General features: G+C 50.7%; 1 protein-coding gene across 1 annotated transcript in view; it reads left to right on the forward strand.

Annotated features, from left to right (window-relative positions):
* The first annotated feature begins 11 nt into the window (after positions 1-11).
* LOC135535222 (transmembrane protein 39A-like) overlaps positions 12-15,853 on the forward strand; it is a 29,706-nt gene continuing 13,864 nt past the window's right edge. Inside the window, exons 1-6 of the mRNA XM_064961919.1 lie at positions 12-308; positions 2,522-2,723; positions 10,212-10,434; positions 10,531-10,614; positions 12,309-12,463; positions 13,764-13,874. Coding sequence (XP_064817991.1) covers positions 2,617-2,723; positions 10,212-10,434; positions 10,531-10,614; positions 12,309-12,463; positions 13,764-13,874 — 680 coding nt within the window. The 5' untranslated portion in view covers positions 12-308; positions 2,522-2,616. The remainder of the gene's footprint in view (positions 309-2,521; positions 2,724-10,211; positions 10,435-10,530; positions 10,615-12,308; positions 12,464-13,763; positions 13,875-15,853) is intronic.

The raw sequence follows: 15,853 nt of genomic DNA on the forward strand, positions 1-15,853 counted from the left end.
GCATGAATGATGACGTTTTGGCAAAACAGGCATCGCTTTGCCACGTCGGTCTCTGTGTGCTACTAGTGACTGTAGCAAGCTACTGTTGCACTGCAAACAGACTCGTTTTTAACCGTATGTTTGTTGTTGGAGGTAAACCGATATAACGTCCTGTGTGTTTATAAGTAGCACACAACCACCGTCCCCGCTAAAACCTATGAATATATTCCCTTTTAAAACGAGAGAAATGTTCGCTCCTGTCTCGGCTTGTCAACCCACAATTGACTGATGCATCCGTGTCCACACCATCCGCTTTTTGTCAATGTTGTGTGAGTATTCTGTTTAATTCCTGCACGAGTAGCTCATTAGCTAGCTGTTTTTGTATACGATGCATAATATTAAACATAATATACCTAGGCTAGCTAACTTCCCCCATTTGAAATGATGAATCCTGTACATTGTCTCGTTTCTCCTCTATAATAACAAAAAACAGTTCGATCATGTCCAATAACACAAAAACTAGCTAGTACCGTTCGTTAGGTAGCTTGACAATGTTACTGGAAATAACTAGCTAGCTACAAATTGCTTATACATATCTAGTTAAATGTGTAGTAAGTACAATATGTGTTTAGCTAGCTAACGTTAGTTACGTGTCTTGAAAATACAACTTTTCAACTTCTATGAGAATGTTTCATCTTCTTGAATGTTATAAAGTAGTTAGAAATTCGATGTTCTGCCATTTGGGAATATTGCACTCTCAATACAAGTGTCAGACTTGTGTAACAGTTGCCTATAATATTGTAACAGCTTCTATCAGCCACAGTTTACCACGAACTGTCATAAAGCCGTTACTTTATTGCGCATATGCCTTCTGATCTGATTTCCGCATTTTGCAAAGTTGAAAAACTGCAGTATCGATACAACACTACATACAGTACAGTCATGCTTAAGAAAGTGTTGCCTGAGAACAGTAGCTAGCTATGTTTGCAGATAGGCTCTGATCTGATGCGAGCACGGCTAAAGGGGATGCTTCTAAAGCCGTTATCACTCATCATCACCAGAAACATTAGTACATGGAAGGACAGCCAAGCTAGTCTAAGTTGACTGGCACCTTTGCATCCCTTCCCTGCTCCTCCAGTAGTCAAGGTTGTAGTGTACTGGACTAGCCAGCTGCCTTTGTTTTGTGGTTGTGGGCATTGTCTCTCTCCCTAACTCCTTTCTGTTCAGTCTCCCTTAATGGAATGGCTGTGTGTGTGGATTGTTCCAGCAAACTATACATTAGCCTATGTACAGCCACTAGGAAGCTCCTCAATTATATATACACACACACACACACACACACACACACACACACACAAAGGTCATTGCGATAACCTGGTTTGCTTATCTCTTGTTCTATAACCGTGGCATCTACAGTAGCTACGGTTGTTGTCTCTCACCTGGCTGCCATTGTAAAGTGTGTTTGGTGACTGTGTGCTTGTACATGCATGCGATGCCTGTCTGTGTGCGTTGCCTGTCTGTCTGTGTGTGATGTTTGCCTGTCTGTCTGTGTGTGATTTTTGTCTGTCTCTGTGTGTGTGATGCCGCTCTCTCTGTCTGTCTGTCTGTGTGTGATGTCTGTCTGTCTTTCTGTGTGTGATGCCTGTCTGTGTGTGATGCCTCTCTGTCTGTCTGTATGTCTGTCTGTGTGATGTTTGCCTGCCTGTCTGTCTGTCTGTGTGTGATGCCTGTCTGTCTGTGTGTGTGATGCCTGTCTATCTGTGTGTGTGATGCCTGTCTGTCTGTGTGTGTGATGCCTGTCTGTCTGTGTGTGTGATGCCTGTCTGTCTGTGTGTGTCTAATGCCTGTGTCTGTCTGTCTGGGATGTCTGTCTGACTGTGTCTAATGCCTGTCTGTCTGTCTGTCTGTGATGTCTGTCTGTCTGTCTGTCTGGGATGTCTGTCTGTCTGTCTGTGATGTCTGTCTGTCTGTGTGTGATGCCTTGTCTGTCTGTCTGTCTGATGTCTGTCTGTCTGTGTGTCTCTGTGATGCCTGTCTGTGATCAGTCTGAGGATGTCGTCTTATGTAAAGTTGCATGACCCTGGGTGCTTGACTGTGGTGATGTTGTCCTACCAGTAACCCAGGACCTATTCACCCACCTCTGTTCTATTGACTCTGACCTAGTCTGGCCTTTTGTTGTCACCATCTTCCCCAGGGCTGCGTTCAGTAGGACACCATGTTCTGGAAAGTTTATCCATTGTTTATCCTACGTCATATCATCCTACGTGCCTCTCCGATGAGAAGAGTAGCGACTCATTCATGGCATGTTTTTTCAGGAGACTTCAGGAGTCTACCTGCAACGTGTGTACATTCTGTCCTCTATTGGGACTGTTCTTTATTGCACCTGGGTTGTGTTCATTAGAGCACACACTATAACAAAATGGGTTGCAATGTGCACAAGTTCAGATGGTATTCTACCTCCCTGTTTGACTCTGTTTTCTAACGTGTTGTGCCTAATGAACATGACCCTGACGTTGTTTTCTCTCTCTGTCCGTCTCTCCAGTGGCCTGGCTGTGTTGGGCCGGGCTGTGAGGTGGTGCTGGTCTCTGGGTCTAGGTGGAGAGGCAGTAGCAGGGGGTGTTGAGGTGGTGCCTGGCCATGCCCGGGGGCCGCAGGGGGCCAAGTAGACAACAGCTGAGCCGCTCTGCTCTGCCCTCCCTGCAGACTCTGGTGGGGGGCAGCCTCGGCAACGGACTCAGAAACAGGTTAGGATACAAACACAGATATTGTCAACACCCCACACAAACACACACACACACACACAGATGGGGTAAAGTAGTGTACTACAACAAGCAGACCAAACCCTCCTACCCCACCAAACACAAACAGGCCTACATGATTTATTGAGCCAAGCCTTATAGGAAGTTAAATGTGTAGTTCCAGGCTATTTGATCACACCTTCTGTTTTTAAGATGTTACTGTCTGCATCTACCATGAGACGGTCATAGCTTCTTCCTTCCCGTCCTGACTGTGATTTAATATTCAAATATAATTAGTGTTAGTCCAATAGATGATTGGTGTGAGTGAGGGGGGTGGAGTCAGGTTATTAATACCACACCTCCTCTGAGGAGGAGGAAGGTATGCCAGCGCAGATCAACACCGATGAGGAAGAGGCATCAAGATCATTTCACTTCCATTGTTCTGTTCTTTTCTCGCCACAACATGTTCTCCTTTCCCTCACTGTTAATCACATTCCTGCGTTCTCCAGTAGTAGTCTGGGGGGACTCGTTCTCCAGTAGTAGTCTGGGGGGACTCGTTCTCCAGTAGTAGTCTGGGGGGACTCGTTCTCCAGTAGTAGTCCGGGGGGACTCGTTCTCCAGTAGTAGTCTGGGGGGACTCGTTCTCCAGTAGTAGTCTGGGGGACTCGTTCTCCAGTAGTAGTCCGGGGGACTCGTTCCCAGTAGTAGTCCGGGGGACTCGTTCTCCAGTAGTAGTCCGGGGGGACTCGTTCTCCAGTAGTAGTCCGGGGGGACTCGTTCTCCAGTAGTAGTCCGGGGGGACTCGTTCTCCAGTAGTAGTCCGGCGGGACTCGTTCTCCAGTAGTAGTCTGGGGGGACTCGTTCTCCAGTAGTAGTCCGGGGGACTCGTTCTCCAGTAGTAGTCCGGGGGACTCGTTCTCCAGTAGTAGTCCGGGGGACTCGTTCTCCAGTAGTAGTCCGGGGGACTCGTTCTCCAGTAGTAGTCCGGGGGACTCGTTCTCCAGTAGTAGTCCGGGGGACTCGTTCTCCAGTAGTAGTCCGGGGGACTCGTTCTCCAGTAGTAGTCCGGGGGACTCGTTCTCCAGTAGTAGTCCGGGGGACTCGTTCTCCAGTAGTAGTCCGGGGGACTCGTTCTCCAGTAGTAGTCCGGGGGGACTCGTTCTCCAGTAGTAGTCCGGGGGACTCGTTCTCCAGTAGTAGTCCGGGGGGACTCGTTCTCCAGTAGTAGTCCGGGGGGACTCGTTCTCCAGTAGTAGTCCGGGGGGACTCGTTCTCCAGTAGTAGTCCGGGGGACTCGTTCTCCAGTAGTCCGGCGGGACTCGTCTCGGGGGGGGACTCGTTCTCCAGTAGTAGTCCGGGGGACTCGTTCTCAGTAGTAGTCCGGGGGACTCGTTCTCCAGTAGTAGTCCGGGGGACTCGTTCTCCAGTAGTAGTCCGGGGGACTCGCTCCAGTAGTAGTCCGGGGGACTCGTTCTCCAGTAGTAGTCCGGGGGAGCAGTAGTAGTCCGGGGGACTCGTTCTCCAGTAGTAGTCCGGGGGACTCGTTCTCCAGTAGTAGGGGGGACTCGTTCTCCAGTAGTAGTCCGGGGGACTCGTTCTCCAGTAGTAGTCCGGGGGACTCGTTCTCCAGTAGTAGTCCGGGGGACTCGTTCTCCAGTAGTAGTCCGGGGGACTCGTTCTCCAGTAGTAGTCCGGGGGACTCGCAGTAGTAGTCCGGGGGACTCGTTCTCCAGTAGTAGTCCGGGGGACTCGCAGTAGTAGTCCGGGGGACTCGTTCTCCAGGGGGACTCGTTCTCCAGTAGTAGTCCGGGGGACTCGTTCTCCAGTAGTAGTCCGGGGGACTCGTTCTCCAGTAGTAGTCCGGGGGACTCGTTCCCGGGGGACTCGTTCTCAGTAGTAGTCCGGGGGACTCGTTCTCCAGGGAGCAGTCCGGGGGACTCGTTCTCCAGGGAGCAGTCCGGGGGGACTCGTTCTCCAGTAGTAGTCCGGGGGACTCGTTCTCCAGTAGTAGTCCGGGGGACTCGTTTCTCCAGTAGTAGTCCGGGGGACCGTTCTCCAGTAGTAGTCCGGCGGGACTCGTTCTCCAGTTGTAGTCCGGGGGACTCGTTCTCCAGTAGTAGTCCGGGGGACTCTGCCTCCAGTAGTAGTCCGGGGGACTCGTTCTCCAGTAGTAGTCCGGGCGGACTCGTTCTCAGGGAGCAGTCCGGGAACCCGTCTCCAGTCCGGGCGGACTAGTAGTAGTCGGGGGATCCCTCCAGTAGTAGTCCGGGGGACTCGTTCTCATTCCGGACAGCTGCCTGCTGTTTGAGTTCCTGAGCAGTCCGGGGGACTCTTCCAGTCCGGGCGGACCTGCTGTTGTAGTCCGGGGGACTGTTTGTTAGTAGTCCGGGGGACTAATATCTAGTAGTCCGGGGGACTCGTTCTCCAGTAGTAGTCCGGCGGGACTCGTTCTCCAGTAGTAGTCCGGGGGTAGTGACACACACACAGTAGTAGTCCGGGGGACCGTTCTCCAGTAGTAGTCCGGGGGACTGTTCTCCAGTAGTAGTCCGGGCGGACTCGTTCTCCAGGGAGCAGTCCGGGCGGACTGTTCTCCAGGGAGCAGTCCGGGCGGACTCTTCTCCAGTAGTTCCACTCTGAGTAGTCCGGGGGACTACCACCAGTAGTAGTCCGGGGGATCTTCATCACAGTGATCCGGGCGGACTCGCCAGGGAGCAGTCCGGGTGGACTATAGTGTCAGTCCGGGCGGACTCGTTCTCCAGTAGTAGTCCGGGGGGACTCGTTCTCCAGTAGTAGTCCGGGGGGACTCGTTCTCCAGGGAGCAGTCTGGCGGACTCGTTCTCCAGTAGTAGTCCGGGGGGACTCGTTCTCCAGTAGTAGTCCGGGGGGACTCGTTCTCCAGTAGTAGTCCGGGCGGACTCGTTCTCCAGGGAGCAGTCCGGGCGGACTCGTTCTCCAGGGAGCAGTCCGGGCGGACTCGTTCTCCAGTAGTAGTCCGGGCGGACTCGTTCTCCAGGGAGCAGTCCGGGCGGACTCGTTCTCCAGTAGTAGTCCGGGGGGACTCGTTCTCCAGTAGTAGTCCGGGGGGACTCGTTCTCCAGTAGTAGTCCGGGGGGACTCGTTCTCAGTAGTAGTCCTCTCTCAGTAGTAGTCCGGGGGGACTCGTTCTCCAGTAGTAGTCCGGGGGACTCTCTCTCCAGTAGTAGTCCGGGGGACTCTCTTCTCCAGTAGTAGTCCGGGGGACTCGTTCTCCAGTAGTAGTCCGGGGGACTCGTTCTCCAGTAGTAGTCCGGGGGACTCGTTTTCCAGTAGTAGTCCGGGGGACTCTCTTCTCTAGTAGTCCGGGGGACTCGTTCTCCAGTAGTAGTCCGGGGGACTCTTCTCCAGTAGTAGTCCGGGGGACTCGTTCTCCAGGAGCAGTCCGGGCGGACTCGTTCTCCAGGGAGCAGTCCGGGGCGGACTCGTTCTCCAGTAGTAGTCCGGGGGACTCGTTCTCCAGTAGTAGTCCGGGGGACTCGTTCTCCAGTAGTAGTCCGGGGGACTCGTTCTCCAGTAGTAGTCCGGGGGACTATCTTTCTCCAGTAGTAGTCCGGGGGACTCGTTCTCCAGTAGTAGTCCGGGGGACTCGTTCTCCAGGGAGCAGTCCGGGCGGACTCGTTCTCCAGGGAGCAGTCCGGGCGGACTCTACCTCCAGTAGTAGTCCGGGGGACTCGTTCTCCAGTAGTAGTCCGGGGGACTCGTTCTCCAGTAGTAGTCCGGGGGACTCGTTCTCCAGTAGTAGTCCGGGGGACTCGTTCTCCAGTAGTAGTCCGGGGGACTCTCTTCTCCAGTAGTAGTCCGGGGGACTCGTTCTCCAGTAGTAGTCCGGGGGACTACGTTCTCCAGTAGTAGTCCGGGGGACTCTCTCCAGGGAGCAGTCCGGGCGGACTCGTTCTCCAGGGAGCAGTCTGGCGGACTCGTTTCTCCAGTAGTAGTCCGGGGGACTCCTCCAGTAGTAGTCCGGGGGACTCGTTCTACCAGTAGTAGTCCGGGGGACCCGTTCTCCAGTAGTAGTCCGGCGGGACTCGTTCTCCAGTAGTAGTCCGGGGGACTCTTCTCCAGTAGTAGTCCGGGGGACTCGTTCTCCAGTAGTAGTCCGGGGGACTCGTTCTCCAGTAGTAGTCCGGGGGACTCGTTCTCCACCAGTCCGGGCGGACCCTCTCCAGGGAGCAGTCCGGGCGGACTCGTTCTCCAGGGAGCAGTCCGGGCGGACTCGTTCTCCAGTAGTAGTCCGGGGGACTCGTTTCTCCAGTAGTAGTCCGGGGGACTCGTTCTCCAGTAGTAGTCCGGGGGACTCTCTCTCCAGTAGTAGTCCGGGGGACTCGTTCTCCAGGGAGCAGTCCGGGCGGACTCGTTCTCCAGGGAGCAGTCCGGGCGGACTCGTTCTCCAGTAGTAGTCCGGGGGACTCGTTCTCCAGTAGTAGTCCGGGGGACTCGTTCTCCAGTAGTAGTCCGGGGGACTCTGTTCTCCAGTAGTAGTCCGGGGGACTCTTCTCCAGTAGTAGTCCTTCCTCCAGTAGTAGTCCGGGGGACTGCCTCCAGTAGTAGTCCGGGGGACTCGTTCTCCAGTAGTAGTCCGGGGGACTGGTTGGGAGCAGTCATGTTTCCAGTCTGGTGTTCTCCAGTAGTAGTCCGGGGGATGGGTAGTAGTCCGGGGGACTTGTTTCCAGTAGTAGTCCGGGGGACTCGTTCTCCAGTAGTAGTCCGGCGGGACTCGTTCTCCAGTAGTAGTCCGGGGGACTCGTTCTCCAGTAGTAGTCCGGGGGACTCGTTCTCCAGTAGTAGTCCGGGGGACTCGTTCTCAGTAGTAGTCCGGGGGACTCGTTCTCCAGGGAGCAGTCCGGGCGGACTGTGTTCTCCAGGGAGCAGTCCGGGCGGACTCGTTCTCCAGGGAGCAGTCCGGGCGGACTCGTTCTCCAGTAGTAGTCCGGGGGACTCGTTCTCCAGGGAGCAGTCCGGGCGGACTCGTTCTCCAGGGAGCAGTCTGGCGGACTCGTTCTCCAGTAGTAGTCCGGGGGGACTCGTTCTCCAGTAGTAGTCCGGGGGACTCGTTCTCAGTAGTAGTCCGGGGGACTCGTTCTCCAGTAGTAGTCCGTAGGGACTCGTTCTCCAGTAGTAGTCCGGGGGGACTCGTTCTCCAGTAGTAGTCCGGGGGGACTCGTTCTCCAGTAGTAGTCCGGGGGGACTCGTTCTCCAGTAGTAGTCCGGGGGGACTCGTTCTCCAGGGAGCAGTCCGGGCGGACTCGTTCTCCAGGGAGCAGTCCGGGCGGACTCGTTCTCCAGGGAGCAGTCCGGGCGGACTCGTTCTCCAGTAGTAGTCCGGGGGGACTCGTTCTCCAGTAGTAGTCCGGGGGGACTCGTTCTCCAGTAGTAGTCCGGGGGACTCGTTTCTTCAGTAGTAGTCCGGGGGACTCGTTCTCCAGGGAGCAGTCCGGGCGGACTCGTTCTCCAGGGAGCAGTCCGGGCGGACTCGTTCTCCAGTAGTAGTCCGGGGGACTCGTTCTCAGTAGTAGTCCGGGGGACTCGTTCTCCAGTAGTAGTCCGGGGGACTCGTTCTCCAGTAGTAGTCCGGGGGACTCGTTCTCCAGTAGTAGTCCGGGGGACTGTTCTCCAGTAGTAGTCCGGGGGACTCGTTCTCCAGTAGTAGTCCGGGGGACTCGTTCTCCAGTAGTAGTCCGGGGGACTCGTTCTCCAGTAGTAGTCCGGGGGGACTCGTTCTCCAGGGAGCAGTCCGGGCGGACTCGTTCTCCAGGGAGCAGTCTGGCGGACTCGTTCTCCAGTAGTAGTCCGGGGGGACTCGTTCTCCAGTAGTAGTCCGGGGGGACTCGTTCTCCAGTAGTAGTCCGGGGGGACTCGTTCTCCAGTAGTAGTCCGGCGGGACTCGTTCTCCAGTAGTAGTCCGGGGGACTCGTTCTCCAGTAGTAGTCCGGGGGACTCGTTCTCCAGTAGTAGTCCGGGGGACTCGTTGTAGTAGTCCGGGGGACTCGTGTCAGTCCGGGCGGACTCGTTCTCCAGGGAGCAGTCCGGGCGGACTTATTCTCCAGGGAGCAGTCCGGGCGGACTCGTTCTCAGTAGTAGTCCGGGGGACTATCTAGTAGTAGTCCGGGGGACTCACAGTAGTAGTCATATTCTCCAGTTATCCGGGGGACTCGTTGGGAGCAGTCCGGGCGGACTCAGGGAGCAGTCCGGGCGGACTCGTCAGTAGTCCGGGGGACTTCTCCAGTAGTAGTCCGGGGGACTCAGTGTCCAGTAGTAGTCCGGGGGACTCGTTCTCCAGTAGTAGTCCGGGGGACTCGTTCTCCAGTAGTAGTCCGGGGGACTCGTTCTCCAGTAGTAGTCCGGGGGACTCGTTCTCCAGTAGTAGTCCGGGGGACTCGTTGACCAGTAGTAGTCCGGGGGACTCGTTCTCCAGGGAGCAGTCCGGGCGGACTCGTTCTCCAGGGAGCAGTCCGGGCGGACTCGTTCTCCAGTAGTAGTCCGGGGGACTCGTTCTCCAGTAGTAGTCCGGGGGACTATTCTCCAGTAGTAGTCCGGGGGACTCGTTCTCCAGTAGTAGTCCGGCGGGACTCGTTCTCCAGTAGTAGTCCGGGGGACTCGTTCTCCAGTTGATCAGTAGTAGTCCGGGGGACTATTCTCCAGTTAGTCCGGGGGACTCGTTGGGAGCAGTCCGGGCACTATTCTCCAGGGAGCAGTCCGGGCGGACTCGTTCTCCAGGGAGCAGTCCGGGCGGACTATTCTCCAGTAGTAGTCCGGGGGACTATTCTCAGTAGTAGTCCGGGGGACTCTAGTTCTCCAGTAGTAGTCCGGGGGACTTCTCCAGTAGTAGTCCGGGCGGACTCGTTCTCCAGTGTCCGGGCGGACTCGTTCTCCAGGGAGCAGTCCGGGCGGACTTCTCCAGTAGTAGTCTAGGGGACTCACAGTAGTAGTCCGGGGGACTCGTTCTCCATTCTCCAGTAGTAGTCCGGCGGGAGTTGATCCAGTAGTAGTCCGGGGGACTCATATTCTCCAGTAGTAGTCCGGGGACTCACCCGGGCGGACTCGTTCTCCAGGGAGCAGTCCGGGCGGACTATTCTCCAGGGAGCAGTCCGGGCGGACTCGTTGATCCAGTAGTAGTCCGGGCGGACTCGTATTCCAGGGAGCAGTCCGGGCGACTCGTTCTCCAGTAGTAGTCCGGGGGACTCGTTCTCCAGTAGTAGTCCGGGGGACTCGTTCTCCAGTAGTAGTCCGGGCGGACTCGTTCTCCAGTAGTAGTCCGGGGGACTCGTTCTCCAGTAGTAGTCCGGGGGACTCGTTCTCAGTAGTAGTCCGGGGGACTCTCCCAGTAGTAGTCCGGGGGACTCGTTCTCCAGTAGTAGTCCGGGGGACTTATCTCCAGGGAGCAGTCTGGCGGACTCGTTCTCCAGGGAGCAGTCTGGCGGACCAGTAACCACAGCTTCTCTCTATGCCCCCTCCCTCCAGGAGTAGTAACTGTGTGGGTCTCTCTGCCCCACCCCTCTCGGCCCTCATCACGCCGGAACCCGTCCGTCACTACCGGATCCCTGACCTCCCATTGGACAGCTGCCTGCTGTTTGAGTTCCTGCTCTTCCTCTACCTGTTGGTGGCGCTGTTTGTTCAGTATATTAATATCTACAGGACTGTGTGGTGGTACCCTTATAGTCACCCTGCTGCCTCCACCTCTCTGGTGAGTAGTAGTGAACACACACACACAGAGATAACCTACAATCTGGTGAGTGGTAGTGAACACACCTTCAGTCCGTTTGTTGTCTCTTCTCTGCAGAACTTCCATCTGATGGACTACCACCTGGCTATCTTCATCACAGTGATGCTGGCCAGGAGACTGGTGTGGACTATAGTGTCAGAGGTATCTCTCCACCTCTATCCTCATCTTCTCTCACCTCTCTCTTTCCACCTCGCTGTCATCTCCATCTTTCTATCTTTCTCTCTCTAGTCTCATATTCTCCTATTATCTAGTTGACCTCTCTCTATTCTCCATTATCTACCTCTGTCTATCTCTCTCATTTCTATCTAGTTGACCTCCGTGTCATATTCTCTCATTATCTACCTTGATCTCTCTCTTCTACCTCTCTCTCTCTCCATTATCTAGTTGATCACCTCTGTCTATCTCTCTCTCTCTCTCTCTCTTTTGACCTCACTCTCTCTCTCTCTTCTCCACCTTATCTAGTTCTTCACCTCTCTCTCTCTTCTCCATTATCTAGTTGATCTACCCCTCTCTCTATTCTCCATTATCTCATCTTGATCTCTTTCTACCTCTTCTCCATTCTCTACCTGATCACCTCTGTCTATCCCTCTCCATTATCCCTAGTCTGATCTCCTCTTTCTACCTCTATTCTCTCATTATCTACCTTCTCTCTTTATCTCTCCATTATCTCTTTCTACCTCTCTCTACCTTCTCCTTTACCTCTACCCCTGATCTCTCTCTTTCTACCGTCTCTTTCTACCTTCTCTTTCTATCTACCTGATCTACCCCTCCGTCTTTATACGTATACCTCCATTATCTAGTTTTCTACCGTGTCTCTCTTCTTTCTATTATCTCTTGATCTACCTCTATCTTTCTACCTCTCCTTATCTAGTTGATCTCCTCTGTCTATTCTCCATTATCTAGTTCTCTCTGTCTTTCTCTCCTTATCTACCTCTCTCTACAGTCTCCTCTCTTCTCCATTATCTAGTTCTCTCTTATTCTCCATTATCTAGTATCTCTCTCTCTCTATTCTCCATCTATCTAGTACCTCACCCTCATATTCTCCATTATCTATCTCTTTCTACCTCTCATCTTCTCTCCTACCTTCTCTCTTTCTACCTCTCTCTTTTTCTACCTCTCTTTTCTACCTCTCTCTTTCTATCCCTCTTATCTAGTTATCCCTCTCTCTCTACTCCATTATCCCTAGTTGACCTCTCTCTCTACCTCTCCATTATCTCTCTCTTTCTCTCTTTCTACCTCTCTCTAGTTGATCTCTTTCTACCTCTCACCCCTTCTCCATTATCTACCTCTCTCTACCTCTCTACCTTCTTTTCTACCTTACCCCTCTTCTCTTTCATATTCTCTTTATACTCTTTCTACCTCTCTCTATTCTCTCATTATCTACCCCTCTCTTTCTTTCTCTCATTTCTTCTCTTTCTTTCTTTCTTTCTCTCTCTTCTTCTCTCTTTCTCTCTCTCTTTCTACCTCTACCCCTCTCTCTCTCTTTCTACCTCTCTCTCCCTTCCTCAACTTAATCTGCCTATTCATCAGCTGTTTCTAAACTGGTTGCATCATGTTTGTGGTGTAGTAGTGGGGATGGGAATGAACTTGTTTCTAGTATTTAGGCCTACGCTGATCCTCCTAGTTTCATCGTTCGTGTGTGACTGGCTTAGTATTGTTGTGTCTGGACTCTGGCCAGGGTTGTGTGTGTTTGACTGACTTGTGCTTTATATATGGAGGATTGTGGTCTTGTTATGTCCGAGTTAAGAGCTTAGTGTGTAGCAATGCATTGTGGTTGATTGTGTTTGTATAACCTCTAACCTGTGCGTGTGTTTCTCTGTCTGTCCCCCCCCCAGGCGTCTCAGACCAGTCCATGTTCCTTGGTACGGTACGTGGTTCTGATCGCAGCACGGCTCAGCCTCCTCACTCTGTGTGGCTGGGTTCTCTGTTGGACCCTGGTCAACCTGTTCAAGAACCACTCGGTGCTCAACCTGCTCTTCCTTGGATACCCGTGAGTGTCTGTGTTCAGAGAGCGGAGCTACCAGAGGTTTCAGACCACAGCTCTACAGTTGATGTGTCAGTACAGCTCTGTAGATGGTAGTCTAGTGGTTTGATTCAGAGATGGTGTGTGTTTACTGGGAAGTAGTGTGTTTTATTGTTATTCATAGATGATGTGTGTACTGGGAAGTAATGTGTTTTATTGTTCTCCATTATCTAGTTGATCACAGTGTCATATTCTCCATTATCTAGTTGATCACAGTGTCATATTCTCCATTATCTAGTTGATCACCGTGTCATATTCTCCATTATCTAGTTGATCACCGTGTCATATTCTCCATTATCTAGTTGATCACCGTGTCATATTCTCCATTATCTAGTTGATCACCGTGTCATATTCTCCATTATCTAGTTGATCACCGTGTCATATTCTCCATTATCTAGCTGATCACCATGTCATATTCTCCATTATCTAGTTGATCACCGTGTCATATTCTCCATTATCTAGTTGATCACAGTGTCATATTCTCCATTATCTAGTTCATCAGTGTCATATTCTCCATTATCTAGTTCATCAGTGTCATATTCTCCATTATCTAGTTGATCAGTGTCATATTCTCCATTATCTAGTTGATCACAGTGTCATATTCTCCATTATCTAGTTGATCACAGTGTCATATTCTCCATTATCTAGTTGATCAGTGTCATATTCTCCATTATCTAGTTGATCACAGTGTCATATTCTCCATTATCTAGTGATATCAGTGTCATATTCTCCATTATCTAGTGATATCAGTGTCATATTCTCCATTATCTAGTGATATCAGTGTCATATTCTCCATTATCTAGTGATATCAGTGTCATAATCTCCATTATCTAGTTCATCAGTGTCATATTCTCCATTATCTAGTTCATCAGTGTCATATTCTCCTTAGTTGATCAGTGTCATATTCTCCATTATCTAGTTGATCACAGTGTCATAACCTCCATTATCTAGTGATATCACTGTCATAATCTCCATTATCTAGTGATATCAGTGTCATATTCTCCATTATCTAGTGATATCAGTGTCATATTCTCCATTATCTAGTGATATCAGTGTCATATTCTCCATTATCTAGTTGATCACAGTGTCATATTCTCCATTATCTAGTTGATTTAACACATGGTTCTTTATTTCCCGTTGTCCTCTCTCTCTTCTCCTCTCTCTTTCATTTTTTTCTCTCTCTCATCCCTGTCTCTCTCATCCCTGTCTCTCTCATCCCTGTCTCTCTCATCCCTGTCTCTCTCATCCCTGTCTCTCTGTGCGACAGGTTTGGGGTGTACGTTCCCCTGTGTTGCTTCCATCAGGAGAGTAGGGCCCAGCCAGTGCCTTCAGACTGTAGTTACACAGACCAGGACCTGTCCCACGGGCCCTTCTTCAGGTAAACATAAACACACACACTCCCCTTATTCAGGTAAACATAAACACACACACTCCCCTTATTCAGGTAAACATAAACACACACACTCTCCTTATTCAGGTAAACATAAACACACACACTCCCCTTATTCAGGTAAACATAAACACACACACTCCCCTTATTCAGGTAAACATAAACACACACACTGTCCTTATTCAGGTAAACATAAACACACACACTGTCCTTATTCAGGTAAACATAAACACACACACTCTCCTTATTCAGGTAAACATAAACACACACACTCCTTATTCAGGTAAACAGAAACACACACACACACTCTCCTTATTCAGATAAACATAAACACACACACTCCCCTTATTCAGGTAAACATAAACACACACACTATTCAGGTAAACATAAACACACACACACCCCTTATTCAGGTAAACATAAACACACACACTCCTCTCCTTATTCAGGTAAACAGAAACACACACACTCTCCTTCTTCAGGTAAACAGAAACACACACACTCTCCTTATTCAGGTAAACATAAACACACACACTGTCCTTATTCAGGTAAACATAAACACACACACTCCGCCTATTTCAGGTAAACATAAACACACACTCTCCTTATTCAGGTAAACATAAACACACACACTCCCCTTATTCAGGTAAACATAAACACACACTCCCCTTATTCAGGTAAACATAAACACACACACTCCCCTTATTCAGGTAAACAGAAACACACACACTCTCCTTATTCAGGTAAACAGAAACACACACACTGTCCTTATTCAGGTAAACATAAACACACACACTATTATCAGGTAAACATAAACACACACACTCCCTTATTCAGGTAAACATAAACACACAACTGTCCTTGTTCAGGTAAACATAAACACACACACTGTCCTTATTCAGGTAAACATAAACACACACACTTCCTTATTCAGGTAAACACACACACAGCTAAATTCAGGTAAACATAAACACACACACTCCCCTTATTCAGGTAAACAGAAACACACACACTCTCCTTATTCAGGTAAACAGAAACACACACACTCCTTATTCAGGTAAACAGAAACACACACACACACTCTCCTTATTCAGGTAAACAGAAACACACACACTCTCCTTATTCAGGTAAACAGAAACACACACACTCCCCTTATTCAGGTAAACAGAAACACACACACAATCTCCTTATTCAGGTAAACAGAAACACACAACACACTCTCTTATTCAGGTAAACAGAAACACACACACACACTCTCCTTATTCAGGTAAACAGAAACACACCAGTTGACATTCAGGTAAACAGAAACACACACACACACACTCTCCTTATTCAGAAACATAAACACACAACACAGCTTCTTATTCAGGTAAACAAATAAACAACAGACTTCAATGTTCCTCCCCAGCCAAACCAACCCTTCTGGTCAGACTGGGGGACAGAACATTGATTAAAGTTCCCTGTGAAGTGGGCGGGATCAGAGGCAGTCAGGAACTCTGGACTTCTTCTCTCTCACAGCCTGGGACGGATTCCTCTTTTTGATTGTGTGAGTTTAGTCCGTGGTCTTTTCAGCTGACACCCCAGCTATAGGGTGGGCATTTGAAGTACCATAGAGAGTACACTGCAAAGAGACAACAATGTGATATTCCTGTCATGTGACGTTTTCACAAATGCAATAATAGTGTCATTTTAAAAAGGATGAAACTGAATAAGACAGAAGAGGACTTGACTTTTGTCTGATCTGTTTTATTCCTGTGTCTGTATTATTAATGGCAGTAGGAGCGCTGGGCCCCGTATCCACAAAGAGGCTCAGAGTAGAAAATTGGTCTTTAGTGCTGAGAATAGAGAATCTCCTGCTCTTATGGTTCAGAATACAAGCTGTTCATGAAACCTCTAGTCGTAAGTGTCCTACCTAGTTGACATATCTTTAGAACACCAGCTGTCCTAATCAATTACCAGTTACCAGC

The sequence above is a fragment of the Oncorhynchus masou genome, unplaced genomic scaffold (genome assembly GCF_036934945.1).
Source record: "Oncorhynchus masou masou isolate Uvic2021 unplaced genomic scaffold, UVic_Omas_1.1 unplaced_scaffold_461, whole genome shotgun sequence".
NCBI classification, from domain to species: domain Eukaryota; kingdom Metazoa; phylum Chordata; class Actinopteri; order Salmoniformes; family Salmonidae; genus Oncorhynchus; species Oncorhynchus masou.